This window comes from Cydia fagiglandana, chromosome 15, assembly GCF_963556715.1.
Source record: "Cydia fagiglandana chromosome 15, ilCydFagi1.1, whole genome shotgun sequence".
NCBI classification, from domain to species: domain Eukaryota; kingdom Metazoa; phylum Arthropoda; class Insecta; order Lepidoptera; family Tortricidae; genus Cydia; species Cydia fagiglandana.
Genome location: NC_085946.1, coordinates 5,285,303 through 5,311,703, shown reverse-complemented (window position 1 = coordinate 5,311,703; position 26,401 = coordinate 5,285,303). Strand labels below are relative to the sequence as shown.

At 37.4% G+C, this 26,401-nt stretch overlaps 1 protein-coding gene across 1 annotated transcript; it reads right to left on the bottom strand.

Annotated features, from left to right (window-relative positions):
- Window positions 1-247: 247 nt before the first annotated feature.
- Window positions 248-17,645, bottom strand: LOC134671249 (organic solute transporter alpha-like protein 2). The gene is made up of 8 exons (XM_063529058.1): window positions 17,243-17,645; window positions 11,943-12,091; window positions 7,083-7,231; window positions 5,997-6,083; window positions 4,144-4,240; window positions 2,322-2,483; window positions 1,948-2,032; window positions 248-1,161 (listed from the first exon to the last, which is right to left on the bottom strand). The coding sequence occupies exons 1-8, from the start codon at window positions 17,397-17,399 to the stop codon at window positions 1,043-1,045; spliced, it is 1,005 nt and encodes a 334-aa protein (XP_063385128.1). The 5' UTR covers window positions 17,400-17,645; the 3' UTR covers window positions 248-1,042.
- Window positions 17,646-26,401: the final 8,756 nt, after the last annotated feature.

Genomic DNA, 26,401 nt, shown 5'->3' with positions numbered 1-26,401 from the left:
ACGCAATAATTTGCCAGACAAGAACTACCGAAGTGTATCTATAGGTGCCAGTAGGCTACGGTTATCGTTTATCTTTAGTCGGGAAATCATATGCTTATTGCTTATTCTCAAAAATGAAAATCGATATTTCTTTATCTGCCTCTCTATCACTTGAGAAATTGTAGTAATCTGGGCGTTGACTGGTAAATGGTAATATAGTTAGACCAAGAAAAGTCTGCAGAGATTTTGACAGCACACGCAGTGCCAGTGTTATTTATAAGTACGTCATAATTTCAAAGAAGTTTGACGTTTGAAATAACACCTGCATATGCTGTCAATATCTCTGCACTCTTTTCTTGGTCTAACTATATTACCATTTACCAGTCAACGCCCAGATTACTACAATTTCTCAAGTGATAGAGAGGCAGATAAAGAAATATCGATTTTCATTTTTGAGAATAAGCAATAAGCATATGATTTCCCGACTAAAGATAAACGATAACCGTAGCCTACTGGCACCTATAGATACACTTCGGTAGTTCTTGTCTGGCAAATTATTGCGTAAGGTGAGTTATCCTTCATTAGAGTTAGAAGTCTTCGTACGATTTTTGAACTTGCAGTTAAGTCGCACGCTCTCTTGACCAAAGCTAATCTCCTAATCTCAACCTTAAAATGCTCCCAGCAAATTCGTTCAATGCTGAAATTGAAGACAGCCGACTTTGGACAGTGTGTTGGAGATTTATTACTCGAAGCCTTTGGTTCAGAGTTGGAATGCTAGATGACAGTTTTTTTTTTCCATTTCACAAAGAGCTTACTTCTTAGGATTAAGCGGTCGAGTCAGTGGCGGACTTGCAGTGTTGGCCGCCCTAGGCCCCAGGCCTTGTAGGAACTACTAGCCGCCCCTTCTCAGCACCCATCATATAGACTGCTGTCTTGCTGCCGCCCCTAATATCATGCCGCTCTAGGCCCGGCCCTACTGAGCCTTAGGGCAAATCCGCCACTGGGTCAAGTAGACCTCTTCTTAGAATGTAACTGGAAGAGTGTTAACATTAGGAGCGGAATTCTATTCGGTGGTAATAATATTCTCCTTCTCTAAGATCTTGCCCGGCGGCACCTTGTACAGTCTCCAAGCCCAGATGGAGAGCAGCAGCATTTCCAATATCGTGATTGTGTTGTGGATCACTGTAATAGAAACAATTAACAGAAATTTATATATAAGCATCACTCTTAATACCTTTTCAAATACTTGTCCTAGGATTTCAAATATAGAGTTTCTATAGGTACCTTCTTCTTCAGTCGGTCCCTCAATACTGAGGATCGTGACATCATATCCTTCTGTTGAAGACCAGGCCGCCTAGCCAAGGTTACAATCGCTATCGCTTCGACAACGAAAAGCATTATGTATCTCTATCACTCTTCCACATGAGTGTGACAGTGACAGTTGCGTTTCGATCGCTACGGAGCGTTAGCGATTGGCATCTTGGCTACGCGGCCAGATTCCTCCATAGGGTTCTATATCCCGCAATGCGCATGGCCTCGTGCAGTTTTAATTGCATAGGTGCCGTAATTTGAGCACACCATCTAGCAGGAGGAGGGCCCTGAGGTCTCGTGCCTCACACTCGTGAGATGTATAGGTACCTATACATCTCATATCTGCTGCCAGGCCTCTTTTAGACATATCATGTGGTCCAAGATATGTACTGTCTGGACTGGAGAATCAAATATGGGTCAATCACGTTAGACAAAAAAAATCCAGTGCGCTGGAGCGACACAATAGAGAGGCCCTCTCTTTACGTAGTATTTTCTAGGTGGTCCATTTTTTGTACCCGATGCATGTAAACTAACTGCATAATATATGGTCACGATCCTTAGACTATATGACTACATGAGGGAACGCCTAGGAGCAAACACATGATGCGTTGGTATCTATTTCTCTACTTTTTACTACCCACCACAAAAACTACTTACAATCAGAAACCACAGCTGGATTCAACGCCAGTAGGCAAGGCAGGTGTGCTGTCGTTGGGATGATCTTGGCGAGTCCGCACTGAACCTAAATAAATAAATTCAATTAGAGTTATCAACTGTATAAGGAGTATAAAGCACCACATGATCACCCAACAGCCGCCATAGAAAATAACATGTCGGACGCCTCGGCCCGAGCCTGGCCAGTCAACCTTAAGGTCTTCTGAAAATTCGAGTTTAAAAGTCGATACAGTGAAATATCGGCTCGGTACAAACGCTATCAACTATCAACTGAACATAGACCTCATATCGTAGTAATAAGGTTAATTCGTGGTCATTTAGTTGTGTTGACGAAGATATACAAACATATAAGATACCTTCACAATGATAAGCACGAACTGTAGGGCCAAGAAACGGGGCCTCGGTCTGCCGCCTGTAGCTTCAGCAGCTCGAAGACACATCATGATGCCCCAAATACCAGAAAGTATGGACGCTGCCACCAGGGGTTGGAAATACATGTAGTTCTTCAGATAGATACTCTGAAATGCAAACAATTATCTTTGAAATAAAACTGTGCTAAGTATACCGGGTGTGGCCTGTAATATGAGCAAAAAATTAAAATGTAGGCTGTACTCCTCATATTGACCAACATTTGTTCAGCGACTTTTAAAAATAACTTGTGGTTTGATTTTTAATACACTCTAAAGTTTATTCTAAGACGCAATGTATTGCGAATTTTGTTATGTTTAAGGTGTGACAAGCAACGTCAATCACAATGATATGGCGTGGCGATGGCGTCCATTGAAGATAATATTTATTTTTATGAAAAATAGGGAGTCTTTATACTTCATAATTTTTAAAAGTTGTTGAACAAAAGTGTAACATTTGAGGAGTAAGTACAATCTATGTTTTAATTATTTGCTCGTGTTTCAGGCCACACCCGGTATTATGGTATGTACGAATACGAACTTATTAAATAGAACAAACTAAACGGGAATCGGGAAACAACTAAATAGGTAGGTACGTCAAAAAAAGACAAAGTACTAAAATGTACAGTTATGATCAACTACCTACATAATTTGCGCTATATTACGCTATAATTACGTTTTTTTAATAATACATTTCCACTTTCCATTAATTGTTCGAAACAAATCCGGAAAACGTTACTCGAGCGACCGCATCGCAATCAGGCAATCACAAATCACAACATTACAAAACCGCGTGGTTCGCTCGAGTGGAAAACTGGCCATCTGGTATTGCCGTAACCAACACTAGTAATGTACAACTTGTGTACTGTGGCCTTTATATTGGGTTAGGTACTGCTATTTTTTGTTTATAGCCTATATTGTGTCCCACTGCTGGACAAAGGCCTCCCCTGTCTTTCGCCACTCGTCACGGCTTTGTGCATGCTCCCGCTCCCGCCAGTCGCTACAAAATGAGTGGTCGTTTCGCCATCTCATTTTTGGTCTACCTCTGCCTCGGGTGATCTGAGGTGCCCATTCGATCGCTATTTTGGCCCATCTGGCCGGGTGCATCCGACCTAATCCCACTTGAGCTTGGCGGCCTTCACACCCACATCTGCGATTCCAGTTTTGGAGCGCAGCTCTGTGTTTCTTATCCGATCGATTCTACGGACTCCGAGTATACTGCGCTCCATTGCTCGCTGGCAAATCTTGAGTCGGGACTTTTGGGCTTCTGTTAGGTATGTTCCGCGGACATAGAATATAGGTATGTTCCGCGTTTTATTTCGGGCAATTCCAGCGCCTTACGAACCACATTGTCACACGTTATGCGAAGAGACGATGACAATGTGGTTCGTAAAGCGCTGGAATTGCCCGAAATAAAACGCGGTAGAGGGCGCCCGCCCGGCACCTGGTGGACAAACATGACCCGAACAATAAAGCATGCCAAGCTAGACATAACGACAATCCAGGACAGAAGTGCCTGGCGTAAATTAATTAGGAGAGCCGTACCCCACCTAAAGTGGGAAAAGGGAAAGAAGAAGAAGAAGATAGGTATGTTCCGTAATTACATAATTGCATGTGGTTATAAATTAAGAGCATAACTTCGATTTTATGGGAGCGGCTTTTTTGGCGGCGGCTTTTTGTGATTCAAAAGTTCAAAGTTCATTGACATTATTTTTGTGCATCGGATATTTTTCCCTAAATTACGTCAATTTGTAGTATAAAAGATACTTACAAGGTCCTCAGATCGGAATATCAGTATGGTTATGTAGATCAGGCCCTGTATGATCGGCACTTGTAGCAGCAGGTACTGTAGCCATTTGAAATGCTTCCTGAAACGTAAATATTACTAATATTATTATTTTAGTTTTTTTACTGATTACCTAACAAGTGCACCTTCCTACTTGTACAATCGCCATCAGATATATCGGAGTTATCAAGGTGCTCAAATATATCTAAACATACCTTTCTAACGTCTTTACAATAGAGACGTGTTCAGATATTTGTGGAGTGCTCTTATAAACATTGCATAGATTATCACAGAGATTGTTAAAATTTTGATTTTTTATGAAGATAGTTGAGGGACTGGCAGAATTTTTATTTTCACTAAATATTTTTTTCTTTTGGAAACCTCTTAGAAGTGGTCTCATGTGGTACCTACCATAATTTCATAGAAGTTTGACGTTCAAAATAACACTTGCACTGCGTATGCTATCAAAATCGTTGCAGACTTTTCTTGGTGTCTCTCTACGCATATATTCGCTACTCTTTTATCACAAAAATCACAAGTTATCTTTTAAAGGCGATTTGTTGCAATGTCCTTTAACCGGCGAAGTTAATGTCATATTCCCCAGTGTACACTAAATTACAGTGTTAAGGTAAAGGTCAAACCGCACCCTTAATTACCTTTAACCCTGAAGGCTTGTTATAATTGACTTCGAAAGTAAAGTGCTATCCATTTACATACTTCCTGGAATCATCCGTTAACGTCAACCATTCTGTAATGGTCCCATTACAGACCCAATTATTTTTCCTTTCGGAATCGGCCATATTTTAAAGTTATTAATTAAGCGATAACGCTCGTATACTATTAATATTGACTTGCATTTTTACAGGTCTCTGCTTAGCCCGATAGTTGAATGGTATACGTAAGAGAAGGTTAGTAGGCATTCAGTCTTTTTTTTTAATTGTTAATTAATAAAGCAAAAAATCTGAAATGTCCTAAATCAATATAGGTATTATAAGTTACAACTACCATCAAGTTATTGATAGGTAGGTATTTAAATAACAAAAAGTACCTAATCAACCCCAAGCATTATTTGTTTACTTATATGACCATGTTATCTACTTATCATGGTTTTTTTATGACGAAAACTCCATCATTAGTTTACAATGTAGGTAAGTAGTACCCACGATAAAAGTGACAATTAGTTTGATGACCAATTTGTCTCCAAGGCACTTGGCTTGTAAAAGTGATTGCTCAGGGGATAGCTAAAGTAGATTGATGGGGAAGGCACGGTGTGTACATACGTGTCAGGATTACTAGCAGCTGTGTCCACATAATATAGCGTAACATGTGCGAAAATGATTATAGAAAGTTACGCTCCAAGGTCTGTTTCTTTTCTACTATACAAGACAATCAAGAGGAAAGATGCCATTAAGTCCGTCTCTTGTACTGAAAGGCATTCTTTTGTGGAATTAATATATAATAAACGAATTATTTAAATAAACCTAAGTTTTTATACGGTTGAACCATGCTCTTGTAAAAAGCTCCTTTTATGTGTCAAAAATACTTTTTAACAAAACGGTCTTCTTAAAGGTTGATATAAATATGTACTTACTTGTAATTGCATTCGATAGGCACCCAGTAATTATCAGTAAGTATACCTTCCTATGTTTTGAAGTCAGTACCTAGCCGGACGATGACGAATGTGTACGTTCGTGCATTAGTGTTAGCAACCCATCCCATGGTGGTTTAAAAGGAATACTTAATCCGAAATAAGGCTCCATTATCCTTAACCATCTACAACAGAGGAGAAAGCTATTGTTTATATGAGTCTATCATATAAACATTAAAATAGCACTTACGGTTGCAATTTTGGCCGAGGGATGACGCAACATGGCCAGAAGCAGCACGGCAGCACTCGCGTCTCGAGCTGGGCTCCTTCTGATCGTCTGCCGACAATTGACAACACAAATCACACCATTATTTCTAGCATGTAGGAACAAGCACTTCATCAGGTGATGTACATTTGTCTGACATTGTTATAATATAGGTACTTCTATTCCATTTTCTACCTCAATTCCAAAAGTACTAGGAGTACGGGACCCTTTCACTTACAAACAGCATTTTAATGATGATTAGCATCACTAGAGAGCAATAGTGATGATTGGCAATGGTGCACTTTGGAGGGTAGGTGATGAAATAGTTAAGGAAGAATAAGTCACAGACGAATGCGTATCTAGGATAGGAATCAGTCTAGTTTCCTCATAGATAATTGGAATATCATACTTTATGTCCGACTGGTAACCGCTATGAATATCCGACGCCCGGTAAATAATTTAATAGGTATACAAAACAGGTAGAGTCAGACCAAGAATAGTCTGCAGCGGATTTAATAGCCCACGCAGAGCAAGTGTTATGTATGTATGTATGTATGTCACTTTATTGCACATAAACAGGTTTACATAAAATGGACAAAAACAAAACAAAAATAAAAATGTTATGTACAAAGGCGAACTTATCCCTAAAAGGGATCTCTTCCAGCTAACCTTTGAGAAAATGCGAAAGGAAAAAAGGAAAGGAAAAGTGTTGAAAGTGTTGTGTGGGGAAGTGTGTGTGTGTGTGTGTGTGTGGTGTAAGTGTGTTTGGAAAGGTGTTATTTTAAACGTCAAACTTCTATGAAATTATGTCGTATAAAATGACACTTGGACTGCGTAGGCTATGAAATCCGCTGCAGACTTTTGTTTGGTCCGACTCTATATATTATTATTAAGGATGGTACCAACGTTAAGAATACTGATTAATGATGAATATTTCTGCATATTTAAATTATCTGTATGTTCTGCATATTTAAGTTCTCTGATGAATCGTCAGTGATGGTGAAACTTACACCAGGGTTACCTACAGAAAGTGAAAAACAGGGAGTATAAAGACCATATTTAAAATGTTACCTGACGATCAACTCCGGGCCGCCGCATTCAGCGACCACAAGGCAGTAGAAGTGGTACAGCCCCAGCATCACAGCCTCCTGTGACACCGCCTCTGACAGTAGCTGCGCCCGTGGTACCACTAGCGCGAAGAATGCTGACAGCGATACCACCTGTAAGAGGTTAACATGTTAGCAGTGTTGCGACGTTGCATTGCTTAATGTTTTACAGGACCGCGAATTCCTGCTTATTTTATTACAGGAAGTAATAAATCTTATCAATATTTCAATATATCCGTGTATTTTAAGGTTTAAAATCCTATCCTACGCATTTTATCCGGATTGGCGCGAAAGTACAAACGACAGGGTTGATCGGATTAATACCTATTACGTAAATGTCAAATTATGCATGCAACCAATCATTAATACCTACTCAGTTGATTTTTAATTAAAGTCACACCAATAACCAATAAGAGTCTGCAGCGGATTTGATAGCCCACGCAGTGTAAGTGTTATGTATACGTCATAATTTCATAGAAGTTTGACGTTTAAAATGACACTTGCACTGCGTGGGCTATCAAAATCGCTGCAGACTTTTTACGGTCTGACTCTACCTAATATATTTTATAAATGTATATAATTAATTATAACCACTATATAAAATGCTAATTAGCAGTTATAATGAATAATTATTGTCGTCCGTGTTCAAACAATAGTGAATGTTGTAAATCCCACGGAGGTTTTGGTCAAGCACATTCGAGTCAAGGTTGACTACTGTAAGTATTAAAGGGTTTTATTTAATGTAAATATTGTAAATATATATATACTAATAGGAGTAGCCTTCAATCGGCTTTGTCGCTTTGGTTTCAATTTTAAGACTCCACTGTCCGTCTTTCCGTCTGTCTGTCACCAGGCTGTATCTCATGAACCGTGATAGCTAAAGACATTTTAAATTTTCACACATTATGTTATGTGTTTCTGTTGCCGCTAGGATAACAACAAATACTAAAAAGTACGGAACCCTCGGTGGGCGAGTTCGACTCACACTTCTCCGGTTTTTTTAGGAATGTTGGAAACGGCAACGTCACACAGTGGGCTTTGTCCACTATTGGGTACGAGAGTGATCTAAAACTCATTTGATTCGTTTGAATACTTTGTACTCTAAACTAACCATCAGTAGACCTAATATCGTCGTAGTAAGGTTCAGTAATAGTCAGTTAACAGTGCCGATGTTTGTAGGTGATTTGACAATGTAGCCTTCTAAAACATTGCAGTCATTGACCTGCATAAATAATTCCATAGTAATCATAGTATGGTGCAATATATAGGGTCAGTTGTCCTAGATTGAAACAAGCGGACACAGTAAAACTTTGCGATATCTCGGAAACTAGGTGTTCCTACGGAAAACTATGATACAGACATCATATGTAGGTATATAAAGTTGCATAGGACAGGCCTTACCTACTCTACTGAGAGAATTTTAGTCGAAACTTTGAAAAATGGTGTAAATTATTCCGTCTTTTAGAGTTTTCTAGTTGATCGAAACATCTTGATCGTTTTTCTAATGGCTCCTCTACACGATGAGACGATGATGATGGTGATGATGATGATGATGAGATGGTGAGCTGATGATCATTGGCTCACTAAGCTAGGCCAGCCTGTAGAGAGAGAGGGTAGTGGTGTCGGATGGCTTATGGCATGGCGCAGTGTCGGTTTTTCGTCCGCACATCAAAGGTGGGCTAGCGATTATTCCATAGTGCGTGCTCTCAACCATGGCATGGCCATCTCGCTGGTCCAGGGCTGCTGGACCATCATGTAGAGGAGCCATAACCTCAGTAATTTGACAGTCTTCATTCACCGCTCTCTGATATTACGAAGCAATTTCCAACCGCAAATACACAAAGATTACCTAAGATTTTCCCATTCTTGGCTTTGCTGATTAACTCCGCATTGCAACGTATTGCGACAAGTGCTTTTAGCAATCCTAACCCCAATGATGTTGGAGTCAACTTCTTTCACAGACCCATATAGGATACGATAAATGAACTGTTCACACTGTTAACTGATTGTATACTTTATTGCAAAGGACTTAAGGTACAACGACGATCAATTCATGTATGTTGTGTATGTTACTTTTAGCAAGTTGTAAGTAGGTACTGTCGGCATCAAAAGTAGGTAGCAGATCAGACTACATCAAAAGTAGGTATCTACTTATATTTACTATTCTCTACCTCTAGATATGTTTCTATACGTAGTATAATTAAACTGTACCTAATAGATATGTACCTACTTAACTGTAGAAAATATCTGTAGTTAGAAAAGTATTCCAGGATGCCAGATACTTTTGGCGCATTGTTTCATCTGTTACTATTTGATGCTGGCTATAAGTACCTATAGTTCGTTTTTTTAGCATTAGAAACAAGTTAACAATCTTGATTTGTCTTTTAATTGAAAAACACATTTTAAAAATAAGTTACGGCAAATATGTAACAATTATGAATCTAATACGATCATTTATATTCTTCTGCTTTCATAAGTAATAGTTTTTGATTTTTAAAAAGCGTTTTTCAATTAAAAGACATGTCAAGATCGCTTACCTTCTTGCAAGTTCTTTCTAATGCTAAAAAAAAACCAACTATAGTACAGAGGTAAAGTCAAAAAAAATTACGTGCCTCTAGATGGCGCTGTACTGCGGCACATAATGTTGTGTGGTCACTGAATTATCCAACGTCAACTTTTGACAGTCATAGTCACCGCATAATGACTAAGGGCCAGTTGCACCAACCTCCTTTAACGGATTGATTAACGTCAATCAGCAGTGTAGTATGAAACTTCCCATACAATCAAATTTAGCGAACGCTTTAACAGTGGCAACAGCATGCTGAAGTGTATGGCCGAACGTCTAGACTGCCCGCTAACAAAGTATTGGGTTGAGGTAGTGGTAGGGAGGGACAAGTATTCCTAATAGTCGGGGTGGTTTTGATTTTAATTCTTTGTTTTTTGTTTTATATATTTTTATTTTCTCTGCATTGTTTTTATTTTCTTTGTGTACACTAACCTTTAGGCAATTAAGATGAATGTTACTAACACTCCTATGGACTTTGATGGTCTGCAATAAACGATTTTTATTTTATTTTATTTTATTTATTTAACGGTGACAGACGGTTTGGTGCAACCGACCCTAATTCTATGCCGTATGACGGAGCCGTAAAGCGCCATCTCGTTTAGCTGTCAAATTCGAAGCACGAAAGTGTCTGGGCAATAACCGCGAAAATCGAAGTTCGCAAATTGCGGGCATTTTTCTCTGTCACACTTAGGTATTACGCCTTCATTGGAGTAAAAGAGAAAGATACCCGCAATTTGCGAATTTCGGTTTTGCGGTAGCCCCCCTGAGTCGACATAGTCGACATACTCGTATCTTACATCTTACTCAATCAGGTATCTTTGCTTTTAAATAGTGTTTCGCAAGTGTTTGTTGGAGGATGTTAACATACGTTGAGTCAGTTATTTAAAATATAAAATTTGGTTAAAAAAACAGAGTTTTGCATAATGTTAGGAAAGGTCGTGATTCACCGACACTAGAATTCTTGGCAAACTAGGTTCATTATCTGGCTTCAATTCAATTGGCAACACCTACTAAAAGACCTAAGATTTTAAAAGATTTTAATGTTTAGTCAAGTGTAAAAATACGAGTGCATAGGTACAGTCGAGTGCATAAATATGTATACATTTTTTCACCTTATTGCAGTGGGTTAATGTGAAGAAATGTATACATATTTATGCACTCGACTGCATACAATTTACTCATAAATACTCCCAATACACCCGGGCTTACGTAAAATATAAACAGGATATGTTAATAGGACATGCGAAAGTCTCTCCGATTAATTGCAAAAGTGCTTGGTATTTACTGACCGGTTTTATGTGTGTCTGTCTACCATAGTATTATATGATCTGTGACCTGTGTTAGATAATTATTAGGAAGTAGTGTCACGCAAACGGTCTTTGATAGGCTTGTAAGGAAAATGTTTGTATTCCTCTGTGTGTGTTAATTTATATTCGCTGATAGACCGGCTCAAAATCTTCACCTTAGAATAAACGTAGCTACCTACGCTATGGGTACGTAGCTATCTAGTATTCTGAAATTTATTCTAACGCTGCAAACTTTTGCAATACAACCTAGAGGTCGCACAATTGAATACATTAATCGCAACACGGCCTTAACTTTGGGTCGATATATTTTATGTGTGTAAATGAGATGTAACTATTTTGGCTTTGAAATTTGTTCTTACGGTAACTACAGGCCAAGGTGGAACATTATTTTAATATTGGGACAGTTTCAGAGAAAATCATTTGTACGGTCGACACAGCACAGCATGACAGCGTGCCGGCGCGGCGTGTTGATACAGTCGCCATCAGATATATCGGAGCGGCCAAGGTGTTCACAATATCTGAACGCGCACTCTAATGCCTTGACAATAGAGGCGTGTTCAGATATTTGTGAACACCTTGGACGGTCCGATATATCTGATGGCGAATGTACGTAAAACAAGACCGAAGTGATCCCATAAGTGTTCCGTGAACAAAGTTTTGTACGGAACACTAAAAACACGGTCGAATTGATAACCTCCTTTTTTGAAGTCGGTTAAAAGAGAGACATGATTGACAGGAGGAATCTTTACTCAGGCGCAATTAGGTACGCATCTACAGATATGTCTCCTGAATGATCACTACTCTTCCTCTATCAAATCCGATGAAGGAAAAAGTGTAAAGTGAGTTTGGATAAAGACAAGATATACACACGACATACGACAACAGCTAGCATCCAAATTTACAGGTACCTACTTAACTGGAAGCTAAGTATATTATAAGCATATATACTTACAGGATACACGGCTAGGACCACGGCGGCATGGCAGAACGCGTTTCGCCAATGACGAAGCGCGGAGCGCAAGTTGAACGCGTACAGTGCGCACACGCAGCACACACAAAGTAGAGCGGACGACCATAGCACCCAGCCGTATACTTGCAGTGCTGAAAACATTTACCGTTTAGATTACATTGCAAATTGTGACACATGGGATTTAATAAATGAAATATAAATAGAGTTAAGTCAGACCAAGAAAAGCAGCGGATTTGATAGCCCACACGCCCACACAGTGCACGTGTTATTTTAAACGTCAAACTATAATGAAATTATGACGTATAAATAACAAATAACACTTATCAAATCCGCTGCAGACTTTTCTTGGTCAGACTCTAGTTCGGTTCTTAAAGGTTTGCTTCTCTAATCACGGAAGCAAGCTTTAGTATTTAGTATAAGCACTGATATTAGTCATTATTTCTTTTACATTTTCCTCCTTTCTTATTCTGAACTTTTCGTAGCGTTATAGAAATATGGCAGCGAGGATACATTAAAATAAGAGGTTGTTCTGATGTATATCAGCGATAGGTGCTGGTAGTCGTACCTACCTACCTCCAAAACTCGCAAGTTGCAAAATATTGGAAATGTTGTCAGAAATGTATTTACTTTAAACATTAATTATACAACAATTCTCAAGACATATACCTACGGGAATTTCTATTTATGGAAAACTTTTATCCATGTGGAAATTTTCGCTGTATTATGGGCCTACGAGTAGGTTTAAGTACAAAAGCATACCGTCCAAACTTGAGCTTACTTAATTTTAGTTTCTCTTAATTTGAACTTGACACTCCGATGTTCTAGGTTAATTAGGTACGCCAGTCACAGTTTTAATGAAACTCGGCTCGAACGCTTATTGCGCAAGAGACGCAGGTTTTAAGGTTAATCTTGATAGGGTTCATACTGAGCATTTTAAAAAGTAGTAGGTACCTATACTTTTAATCGACTTCCAAATTTTCAAATAGATTTGAAAGTCTGCTCGTCTATATTATTTATTGAGTATTTGTTTTATCGCTTATCATCATCATCATCATCATCGCTTTTTTACAAGGGGTTGTTGAGTTGTTGTTGTTGCATCGTGCAAATATTAATAACCGAGCAAGCGATAGATTCTAAAATTGGAAAACGACTGTAGCGACCTAACCAACCTATATTTAACACTTTTACCGCCAAATACGTCCAGAAAGGCCCATTAAAAAATGTCATACTTTCCAAAATGGTTTACTTAATACTTTGTAAATAAAATAGCCGAGCCGTGGCGTGGCATTCAAAATGATAAGCTTCATTTAATTGCCATGGCCTATAGTCATAATTTAAAAGTCCAAGAGTTTGACAACGTTAACGGGGCCCACTGATTAACAGTCCGCCGCACGGTATCCGCCTGTCCGTTGTTCGGAACTGTCAAAATTTTGATCTAACTTACAGGCCGATACCGTCCGGCGGACTGTTGATCAGTGGGCCCCTTTAAATTCCAATAGTTGTTATCTCTAATTAACTAAATTGGAGCACATTGGCAGTGTCATCCATTTAGGATTAGGAGTATTACGACTTAGGTAATTGATGTCAAATGACTTTAATAGCTTTTTAAACTGTTTTGAAGTAGTTTTCTAATATCTTTTATCATTCACTGCTATTACGCCAAACAATTATCGACACGCCAATGTTACGCTCCAGAAGGGCACGACAGCATGAAACCTAACTAGTTTAATTGGGGCAGAAAGTAGCCAAATAGAAACAGCAAAACTGGATCTGGACCTTATGCCTTTTGTAATAAGGTTTACGAACTGTCAGTTAACAGTGCGGGCGATGGCCCAAAGAAAAAACAGACTTTACGAAACTAAGCGATAAAATGTAATGCAATTTTAACCCTTTGGATGTCTTGGTGTTCTCTGGCTTAAAGGAGCCCACTGATTAACAGTCCGCCGCGCCGGACGGTATCGGCCTGTCAGTAATGTTCGGAAGTTCGGAACTGACAAAATTTCGTTCTAACTGACAGGCCAATCCAGGTTAATCAGTGGCCCCCTTTAGTAACCGTACCACTATAGTTGAGACTTGACGTTTACGTTAGCGACTCCGTAAACTCGATTGTAGTTCATCTCGCTTGCACTGATGTATCGAGTTCACGCAGTCGCTAACGTAAATATCAAATGCTAAACCGTGGTAGCCCTGTAATTCTCTTATGACGTAGAGACAGACCAAACTTATGGCATTTAAATGAAAAAGTGTAAAATAGTCATCATTAATATCAAATTATAAAAATACGACGTTTATAATACTTTGTTCTGTCAGTCAGTGCAGATTTAGCTTAGACGGTTTCTACCAAAATCCAAATTTCAACCAATTAATGACGATGTTGTTAAACTGAGTATTCGACCGTCAATGTAATTCGATATTTATTCCAATGTTAACTTAACCTTAAATATTAACTGGTCCAGAGAGCCTCTAAAATATTAAAAGGTGGTTGACCTTAACGGTACCTTGTTAATTAAATACTTAACATGCTAATTCCCAATAGATGACTTCATATCATATCATACCATCTAAGTATTCAGTAATAGTCATACATTGTCATTTATAATACAATTCACTTAATGAACTAAGGATAATATAGAATTAACTAAAAATGACAATTTAACTACATGTCCATATATTTGCATAAAAGATGGAAATGTTCATATATTTTTTTTAATTTATAAAAAAAAAAATCAGGTCTCATTGCTCTCGTTAATAACTCATTTATGGAGTAATAGGCCTTCCGAATCAATAAAAATCCTGATGTCACCTCTACATAACATAAGCAATATACATGTATTATACTATGTTAAAATTTACTGTTCAAAACTGCTTTAAACTCGTTTGTTGTTAACTTTCGCTTTCAAGATATATTCACATTTTTGAACGTAACCTTGTGACCCAGTGACATGCGACATACCTATTCTGCGCTATACGCCTTCTTGTAAAGTCATAATTATGAGTTTTATTATATCATAAATCCGGTCAGGGACAGCTATGGGGGGGTAATTTAAGCATGTTTAACTGTTAGAAAATAGGTCAAGAATTACTTAAATAAAGGAATTAATAATCCTCTCACAAAAGTAATATGTTTTACAGTCAGGGTTGCCATGCGTCAGGATTTTGGTCCTTTGTCAGGGTTTTATGGAAGCGCAACTAACTGGAACCTTTTAGTTAGTTATACTGGGCATTTTCAGCCCTCTTCTACTTACCACTGGAACCTAAATTAAAGTTTGCCAAGCTTCCGGCGCTAATACTTTTCTATGACATGACAGGCGATCACATGATGCTTTCCATAGAAAACGTATGCGCCCCGGCCAAGACACAGCCGGGTCTAACGTGAATCATCCTTTAAGCTGTAGCTACAGCATATCGTTACGCTAGTACTCTTTATTATACTGTGATATGGTGGTTAGTTAACGACCTATTTAGATTAGGTTTTGGAATGGGGGATGAAACACCCGCGAAAGGATTTTCGGAGAAATTACTCGTAAAGCTTTTTGCCCTGCAGATTTCTTAAATGAAAAATACTTTTTGTAATACTAATTTCTAGTTCAATATCTGGTATTCGACCGGACAATGTGAAACCGCTCTAATGCCTTCGGAATAAGATTTACTGACATTAGCAGTGTGGACGATGGTACTGATTACATCTGCATGAAATAAATAGAACAAGTGCATTCATGTAACAACGGAAGCATTATTTTAAGATGTGATTATGTCACTGCCAATATGTCCGGTGCCAATTTTTTATACCTTGAGAAATGAAAGTATACACGTACGTCACATAATCTAAATACTAGACTCTGTTCGGAAAAAGAAGAGTCGTGAAACGTATTGGATCCCATACATTTTACATTAGAAATTTGGGTCTAGCTCTAGCCACCAAAAATTGTATAGTACCATAAGACCATAACGAACACAGGGAAACAAAAACTACTTACGTATTTGTACATTTATTAAGAAGAGTGGAAGTGGAAGATCCGCGCGAAATTGCCTTTTCATACAAACATAAAGAGTCCTCATTTTGCTCCTGGTTATTACCACTATTGAAAATATTTTGAAACAATATGTTGTGTATCAACCACAGCTATGCCTCTTCGTTTGATTTATTCGTATCACTAACTACAAGAGTTACGGGCATTTTAAAATATCCTGGAATTGGTTTATCGCTCATTTTTACATCGAAATAGTCAAACAGCCCTTCGGAGAGGAAAATAGGGATAACGGTTCCCCCTTTCTCTTAATTACTTAATAAGAAACAAAATAAAAATGGCAATAACAAACAAACATTTGAAGTTGACCTACTAACTACCGACTTTCAAACATTGAGCTTTCAAATAAAATTTCGTGTCAATGCCGCCATGTTGTTTGTTTGTAAACAATATGATTTAGATCAACACAATTTAGGTTTAGCTTTTATTTAACTTGCCCTAGTATGTAAGTTTGTTAGTGTTGGTCAAATCTTGGAAGCTGAATTTGACCCAATTACCGATTTAGCTCTAAATATGCATATAATTATGTTGACAATGCAATGTTATGGTACCATCGAGCTGATCTGATGATGGAGACAGGAGGGTGCCATAGGAACTCTGTGATGAAACAAAGGAACCTAATAGTACGTATTTGCAGTTTTTAGAATTGTCTCGATGAGTATTAGTTGTCTGTGGTAAGAAAAGTACAGTCAGCGACAAAGGCTTGTAACAAAAATGAAATTGTACGATCATTTAAAATTAGTTTTTCCTTTTCATTTTAAGATTTAGGTTAAGTATTTTGTTTATAACGTGAATTTATTTATTTGCTTCACTAAGAACTAGTTTTATTTTGGAGTTCTAGAAATATACCGTTAATTAATGTATCGTTAAGCAACTTTACAAAAACCTCCGTAGTAATAAGAATTTCAGAGTAAATACAAATAGGATAGTTATTTTATTTATTACAATATAACTCAATCATTAGAGTCATCATACTCTACCTTGGTAACTAGGTTAACTATAAGTACCTACTTATATAATTATAATTAGGTACCTACTTAAAAAATTATGTAGGTATGCGATTGCCAACCAACTTGCCGTTTCTTAATACCTGTGATCATGATATTTACAATTTACAAAAGTATATAGAGTCGAGAAAGTCACTTGAATAACCCTTATTAGGCAACTCTACGACCGCCCTTGAACCCATCCCGGAATCAACCGCAGGCAGAGGACTTAATAAAGCATCGATAATCGCTTCCTTCATTGCATTACCTTCCACATACGTTCTGAAATCAGGTTGAAGACTGTAGCTATGGCACAAAAACGACGTATTCACTGCATTGTTCGATGCTGCAAGTGCTTTTTCGGCACTCACATGTCTTGGAATTAAAATTCTCGTCTCCTGACTCGCCTCACTTTGTAAATCCATATTTACAATCTGTTTATTTTTAGTCTGTGTCACTTAAAAACAAAACACTTTTTCAAATTCGGCGTTCGAATTTTAAAAGTCGCGCGCTTTTGGCTGTCATGGAACGAGTGTCGGAGCGATGGCGTGCGACCAGACTGCCATGCCAGGCGTACTGACGCCGTTTGCGTTCACTTTCTTTCGACATTTTGTTTGGCTTGCGCAACACCAGTTTACGTAGAGACGTTACGGTCACGATATGTAGCTCAATGTGCTTAAGCGCCCCTATTTCTATATTGTAGGAATAGTACCCGAAAAGGAAAAAGAGCGTGACAACTCTATTCACCTAAATTAAGAAGTAAATAATTCTATAAAAGAACTCATTAGGACATTGAATAAACCAGCTACTACCCCGGTTGCGTCGGAGTTATGCAATGGGGCCCTCACAAACAGTATCTTTATAAATTTAATTTAATATGTCTAAGTATTATAAATTGACATAATTTTATTTATCTTATATGCGAAGTTGGTGGACACCAATGTGGACACACGTAATCTTATGAAAGTGTTACACATTAATGCCGTGCCGTTTGAACTAATTTTACTTCATAAGTGTGGTATTCCTTCTTCTTAGAGCCACTTGTACCATCCCACTAACCCGGGATTAACCGATTAAACCGGTAATCCAGTGTCAAATTGTACTGGTAACCATGGTAACTCCAGGTTTAACCGATTAACCCCCGGGTTAGAGATTGGTGCAAGTAGCCCTTAGTCGTACACTCTTGACAGTGGTGGTATCCCACCTGTCCAATATTTTTGTCCAATGTGTAAATAATAATAAATAAATAAATAAATAAATATTATAGGACATTCTTACACAGATTGACTAAGTCCCACAGTAAGCTCAAGAAGGCTTGTGTTGTGAGTACTCAGACAACGATATATATAATATACAAATACTTAAATACATAGAAAACACCTCATGACTCAGGAACAAATATCTGTATCATCATACAAATAAATGCCCTTACTGGGATTCGAACCCAGGACCATCGGCTTCGCAGGCAGGGTCACTACCCACTAGGCCAGACCGGTCGTCAGAAGAAGAAGTGTGTATTGCGTCTCACATTTTATGAGAGAGTGAGACGCACTGACATTGGACAAAGAAATTGGACAGGTGGAATATCATCCTAAAGATCGGTTTTCGGGGTTTTTCTAGGATAGCGGTGCCGTCATATGTATAGCGGCCGACTCCATACTAAATAATAATATATAATAATACATACTGCTAAATATGGATGTCCTAGTATTTGTATGGAGACGGCCGCTATATGACGGCACCGCTATCCTAGGAAACTAGACTAGCTAGAGCATAAGCGAAATAACGCAGAAAAATACACAAAATGATGGTAGCACCGCAGCAATAGTCGCGCGCCTAGCGAATATTAATCGTTTAGGTACCTATAGATTTCAATTTGATTAAGATTTGCAATAAATACCTAAGATAATATAGGTAGAGTCGAACCAAGCAAATTCTGCAGCAGATTTGATAGCCCACGCAGTGCAAGTGTTATTTATACGTCAAAATTTCATAGAAGTTTGACCTTTGAAATAGTACTTGCACTGCGTGGGCTATCAAATCCGCTGCAGACTTTTCTTGGTCCGACTCCTAAGCACTTCCGAGTCTTCCGACGTTGTTCTAATGTTTTTATTATCGTTTCGTGCATCATAAATCATAAACTCATACGAGTGTTATCGTAGGTACCCAGTGTCTACACCTCCGTGCACTGCAGCAGTGCTGCTTGTCACTGTCCCAGTTAATATTATCTTACGTCATTTCATTAGCAATAGAAGTAACAGCTGAGTTTCAGCTACTAGGCATTCGCATGTCGAACACTGGGACGTCCAGGGTGTAATGTAGCCAAGTATAAAAAAACCGGGCAAGTGCGATTCGGACTCGCGCACGAAGGGTTCCGTACCATAAAGCAAAAAAAACGGAAAAAATGCAAAAACAAAACGGTCACCCATCCAAGTACTGACCACGCCCGACGTTGCTTAACTTTCGTCAATAATCACGTTTGCTGTATGGGAGCCCCACTTAAATCTTTATTTTATTCTGTTTTTAGTATTTGTTGTTATAGCGGCAACAGAAATACATCAGCTGTGAAAATTTCAACTGTCTAGCTATCACGGTTCGTGAGATACAGCCTGGTGACAGACGGACGGACAGCGAAGTCTAGTAATAGGGTCCCGTCCCGTTTTACCCTTTGGGTACGGAAGCCTAAAAATACTTGAAATAATTGCTTTTGCAAAAAAGCGCCACCTAGTAACGATTATGTAAATTCACAAAAGTTGCTAGCTACTCCACCACAGATGGCATTATCAACACACTGCTAAGCTTTTAAACAGCCGCTTTGTCTATTCAACACTAGATGGCAATAGAAGGGTAAAGTTTGCTTTAGTATTGTAAAAAAATGTAACCGATTTCATTAAGTATAGTAGTGTACCCTATAATGGGCGTGGAACCAGTAATGGGACAAAAAACCACAAATCCTCTAAAATAAGTGTCTAAAAGTAGTTTATAAACACTGCCTGTATATTATCATAAATAAGAGTCCTAGAGCTCTTTCAGTTTGAATTTTTTATTAAATTTGGTTGTTTTTTAAGATATTGGCGTCAACCCAAAAGTAGTCGTGTCACTGAAAAAAAATACCACTACGAATTCTTAACAACTTCGCTAAGAGAGGTGAGTTAATTTATTAAATTTTAATTAATTAATACTTGATGAAAACTGGAATGTGTTTTGTTAATTGCATTTACCATGAGATAAGGTATACAACATACTATGTTGTGACTCCACAGATGTAAAAAAATAGTGGTATTTGGCCCAATCCCATTATAGGAGCTGTAAAACTGCATACCTCCTATAATGGGACAATTTACATAATGATGCTTGCCATGCCATCATTTCATGTTTAAACAATACAGAAGTAAAATATAGTTACGAAATATCTCAACCAGGAGGTATGCTCGGACTTCGAATAAATTAATATCGTTTTTCCAAACTTTCATTTAACTTGCCCTGTTAGTTAGTGTGGGTCAAATCTTGGTAGCCGAGTTTGAGCCACTTTCCGATTTCCGATTGAGTTGAAATTTTGTATTCGTAATTAAATATGTAAATCGGATGATAATGCAATATTATGATAACATGGACCAGATCTGATGACCTATTTCAATATTTTATACTGATAGAGCAGTGTCCATTACTGGGGGGCCCATTACTGGAGCTTTGGTGTCCATGACTGGAGAAAAAAAGCATAGTTTTAATTTGTTAAGTATGTGGAAACTCATTGCAGTATCTTTGATACAACACGCCTGAAATATGAAAGACGGATAGGACTTTCATCTTTTAATACGCTAAGCGGTAGACCATTTACATGTATTAGGGAAATATCACAAGTACTCCAAATTCGCTCTTAAATGTCTCATGACTGGTGCTGTTACTATATACATTTTTTTTTACATAATTATTATTATTTGTACTTAGCATTTTGTTATATAAAGTCCGGGTAAGATACATAATAATGTTTATGTTATGATAACCAATCTTTTCACAAAGCTTATCTAGATATCATACCAATTGCCGAATAATGATAAAATCTTAGCATATCGTTTTTGTCAGCAGCGTGGTTTTAATTTTTACAAGAATAATACCTACTCATATTGACTTAGGGTTGGTTGCAACGTGGTTTTGAAACAATGCGTATTATAAATACAAAAACACATGTCGGTAGCGATCCAGGGTCAATGGTTCATTAAAGTGTCAACACCAGCAGATAGGTGACTGTGACGGGGTAAATCCGGAAAAAACCCGACACGCCACGCCGCAAAATTAACACGTGGTACGTGTAACGTTTACATTTTATAGATTATGTAAACATTATTTACACATCATTTTAATGAAGGATACATATAAAATCTAATATGTATTTATTTATGTTTCTTGCTTGAATTGTTCTATTTTGTAAGTAGTTTGTATATTATAAGTACGGTAAAGAATTTGATTTACCTATGTACCTATTCCATTTTGTATCGTGTCACCGTGTCACAGTGACTGTCATGTACTTATATATGATATGAATGCTGACAGAGATTTCATATTAATTATATTATTGTGCTAGGATAAACCCAATTGGTAGTTCGTTTTTATTAGCATTAGGAAAAAGGTAAACAATCTTGACGTGTCTTTATATTCAAAAACACTTTAGAAATGTAAGTCACGACAAATATGTAACAATTAAGAATCATATACGATTATTTACATTCTTTTGCATCCATAACCTAATAGTTACTGATTTAAAAAAAGTGTTTTTCAATTTAAAAACATGTCATGATCGCTTAGTCTTTTTCTAATGCTAAGAAAGCGAACTACAGTTTTTATTTACTTTAAATGATTATTGATTACAAAACTTACACGTTCAAATTGCTGCCCTTGATTTAATTATAATACAGAATGTGCCTATACCTAACCTTAAACAACAGGTTGTTTACAGTACGCAGAAGGAAAACGTATTATAGAGGTAGATAATCATATTATTTCAAAACAAACAAGCCGCTGTAGGTAACGCAAATCATAAACAATTTAAGTATTTATTCGTTTGTGTCAAATGAACGTGTTTATAAGCGTTTAGATAAAACAAAAGATAGTTTGACTAGATATCTACCACGCGCGTGCGAGTAGCCAGTACAATGACGTGGAACACGAGAAAACAAATAATCACCACCTAGTTAATACGTGGGTTTTTATTCATCAGAAAATAAACAAGTTGTACCTATACCTACGTATTGCTTTGTACTGTTGATATAGAGACAAAAAAGTGATGAAAATGTACTAGCAACGGTCGCACTATTTAGAAGTCGATGACTTCACCGTCTGACGTATCTTAACAAGGTAGGGTAAGACCACCAGTGAATGAACACTTAAGCAATTATCCAAGTTTGAAAAATCATTGCTCAGCATTCATTAATAATTGGAATAATTAACTGCAATTTAATCAATCCTCATTTAATAAATAAGAAAATAATTTCTGCGATTTTTAATTACTTTCATAGTTTTTGAGTTATACCAGAATTTACCAAAAACTACCCAAAAACCTAATGAATGAACATAAAAACTAGTGAATGAACACCGAAAAACCCAGTGAATGAACATTATTTAACTCTTTTTAATTAGCATAATAAAATCATTTTTATCACAAACACCGTTTCCGGCTCTATTTTAATAGGTATAGCGATAGCGTTTATATCTTTTTATCCCTCTATATTGACTTCGAATCGATTAGAATGTAATAAAATGATGGTTATTCACCAATAACATAGAAACCCGTTACATATTAACAGGAAAAAATAAAATCAACCATTAAAACAAGAACCAACGTGCATATTTTGATGAAAAGGGGTCATGCTCACCAAATAATGCTTAAAATAATAAATTTGTCACTGCATTGTTCGTGGTTACACTGTTCATACATAGAATTAGTAGAAATCCAATAAATGAACAAGCCAAATTTTGTATTGTTCATACATAGGCATGACAAATCTAGTAAATGGACTATAGAAATTTGGTTTGTTCCAATACTGGCTAAATGAATCAGAATCGTTTTCTATGCAGAATCACAAAAAACAAGCTCAATACGATTGCGTTTACATATACATTTGGGAAAAAAATGAAATCTACGCGACACCAGTAAATGAACACACTGTTCATTTACTGGTTTCAGAACATTTGATGAGCCAGTAATGGAACTATAAAAAATAATGACTTAATCGCATAATACGCCGACAAAGTGTACATAAATAGAAGGTTCAACTCTTAATCTAACCAAATAACTAAACTTTGTACTGGTAAAGATTAAATAAGCACTTCATATGTTGCTCCAAACGTACACTGTTCTTATCTGGGATCTAATATTTCCATATAAAACTTCAAATCCAGAAATACTTAAACTTCAAACGCCAGTCACATCCTAACTGGTCGAAAATAAATTTATTACGGGTTGTCATTGCATAGGAAATAGAGTTGTTAATAAGAAAAAAAATAAGACAAGTGGAAGAAATTGCTATATTTCTTATGTTAGACAAAAAACGTGATTTTGTTCATTCACTGGGGGGTGTTCATTCACTGGAGGGTTTACCCTACCTACTTTTATGTGGTTTACAAAAAAAACTTTATCACACACTATAGGCCAGAAATGGGCATATTCACAATACAGGTAGGTTTTTTAAATCTTAACCACATTATTCGCTGTGTTGTTATAGGTAAGTTAAGGTTCGTACCTATTAACTCATGAAATCGAGCATAGGTTAGGTATTACCTATATGTATAATGTTAATGAATAATGTTAATTTTAATGTACTTACTAACATGTAGCTGTAGTGATGATATGATACTAACAATATTGTATGGATTTTTTTTAATATTCCGAAATAAAGCTATTTTATTTTATTTATAGGTCATAACAAATTTTATTTTGTAACAATGAGTATGGCCCGTGATGTAACTTTTTAAGTTTTTACCTTCCATCGTCTTAGCTCTTAAAATTGACACGTGTCAGTATTTTTTAACATTAAAATAAAAAAAACACCACGCCATAAAAAGTGCTCGACACTAACAGGTCCCTTTTTTGTCACTAGGTTTTTATTGTTTTTGACAAATTACGGGCATAACCACAACTCAAGTCGGATTGTTGAAGTAGGTAGGTATCTATAGAATAATGTAACTGTAATTGTTTGCTATTAAACCGTTAGACTAAAATATTCGAACTCTTTTGTGGTTGATATAGGTACTTAAGTTCTGATTTATATTGGAACTGCTTGGATCTTCCAAACGTTACAAATTACAAACAATGTAAAACAATTAGGTATATTAGGTATTTACGTTTAAATTAGACGGACAAAACCTGGGTGGTTGGCATTTATGAGTAAAGCTGGTCAATCTATTGAATATCATCATCATCATCATCATCTCAGCCATAAGACGTCCACTGCTGAACATAGGCCTCCCCCTTAGACCTGCATGATGGGGGGTGAATGCCATAATCGCCACGCTTGGCAGGCGGGTTGGCGATCGCAGTCGAGTACACCGAATTTGAGGGACGCTATTGAATATGAACGAGGATAAACATACCAAATTGTAATCCTACACAATGACTGTTCACCACTTAATCATTCTACCCAAGCACAAAATGTACCTACACTTTCTCTAAATTTTTGGATGATGCAATGCAATACCTACAATCCGTGATGACAATGTTGCAAATCTGGTATTATCTGGGTCGTGTTAATTAAGTATAGATAATATAGATATAGACTTGATATTTAAACAAACTAAATTACGCAGTCAATCGAGATAACATTTGAAGGCAAGATAATGTTATAAAGAAAAGTCATTTACGTCTATTAGGCCATTCTAGGTAAATTGGGTACTTTCTTCTACTTAATATAAATTATTTCACACCGTGCACGAAATAAATCATTATTAGAAAAACATAGATAGCAGTTATTATTAAACACAATTTCTATTTAATAAATCGGATGGAAGTATAAAAAGTAGGTGAGTTGAATGTGACGTCACTGCACAAGTTTTCATATAAATTCCATATTTAGCAAATCGTTTTGACAGTTCTAAAAAAGAAGCTGATTTGACTAGTAGGAAAGTAGCCAATTGGTATGTTCTTACCTGTAACCCAAATACATATGCATCTTCAGTAATGGTAAATGTGTGTCTAAAAGCTGAATCTTCTTTTCTGTGTAGAAAAGCTACAAAAACGATAAATAATATTGCCGTCAATTTGACGAGACAGACGCTCCATGAGCTGGGTGTGATCATAGTCCAAAAAAACTTGGAGGCGAGGGCAACGTCCGTTTTTAGTTCAACGGAACAGGCAGAATTCAACCACTACACGCGAATATCACCTACACATCGACTCATTTAAAACAGGTAGTGGAACTTTTAAACTTAACGTACGCTTTAATGATTGTAGGAGTTGTAGGTCATTACTCATTATATGTGATTTAATAGGTATTCCTATTATTCTCTTGTTTTATTGGTGTGTTTCTGATAATTTTGATATCTAGATATTAATCATCATAAACAAAACAAATGACGAATGCGGAATTACAAACCATTCCAATGTCTATCTTTACCTCGTAGGTAAATAGACAGTACCTGTGTAGTATGTACAACACATTATACATGCATGCTATTGCAAATATTTCTGTGAAATCTATGCCTGTATAATGTGGCTCTAACCAGATTCATTTTACTTCATTTTAGTCATCATGAATGAGATGATTCAACTAAAGATAAATGACCATGAAATGAAATATGGTCATGCTTGTGGAGTGTATTAAACTGGTCTCGAATTTAGGGCATAACTCAAGCTGAAACGTTCTGCTTGGAAAGTAGATCACCTGTCGCCTCGCCTGTGTAAATCTAGACGATGCGGTAAAGATTTTAGGAAGCTACCAGCCAGCCGGGCCAGTCGACCAGACACACTAACACATAGATAACGTTCACGTACAGGCGCGTCGAGGCGGTCTTGTGTTTATTTACGTCCATCGTATTGTTTGTATACATCCCGGCACGACTGCGCATAACTGTCTACGTCACTCCCCTCCTGCCTCGCCGCCCCCGCGGGCACCGGAGGCAGCTCACTCGCTCTCGCTCATTCATTCGCAAACGTTGTTGCGCGCCGGTAAGGTCTCTGCGCTGCTCCATTATCAGCTTGTACGCTAGCTCGGCCTGTGTTGTCATTCACTATGCTGAAAGAACCTTCAAGGTATAGTCGTCCAACAACGGAAGAAGAGGCGCGTCCTCTGGCCTCGAGCAGATTACCGGCGATCGAGGAACTCACTCTTGGCCTGAAACAAAAGCTCCACCTGCAAGCTCGGGCTAGAGCAGCACCTTACTATATTAGAAAGCAAGAACCTGTAAACCTCGTCGAGAGACTTCTGGAACAGCGCGC

Excerpts from the sequence above, each read along its gene's own strand:
- LOC134671249 (XM_063529058.1), bottom strand. The coding sequence starts at position 17,399 with ATGGATTTACAAAGTGAGGCGAGTCAGGAGACGAGAATTTTAATTCCA. Across the intron at positions 12,092-17,242 it reads TTTCAGAACGTATGTGGAAG|CACTGCAAGTATACGGCTGG; the intron begins GTAATGCAATGA and ends AAATGTTTTCAG. Across the intron at positions 2,484-4,143 it reads TATTCCGATCTGAGGACCTT|AGTATCTATCTGAAGAACTA; the intron begins GTAAGTATCTTT and ends TTTGCATTTCAG.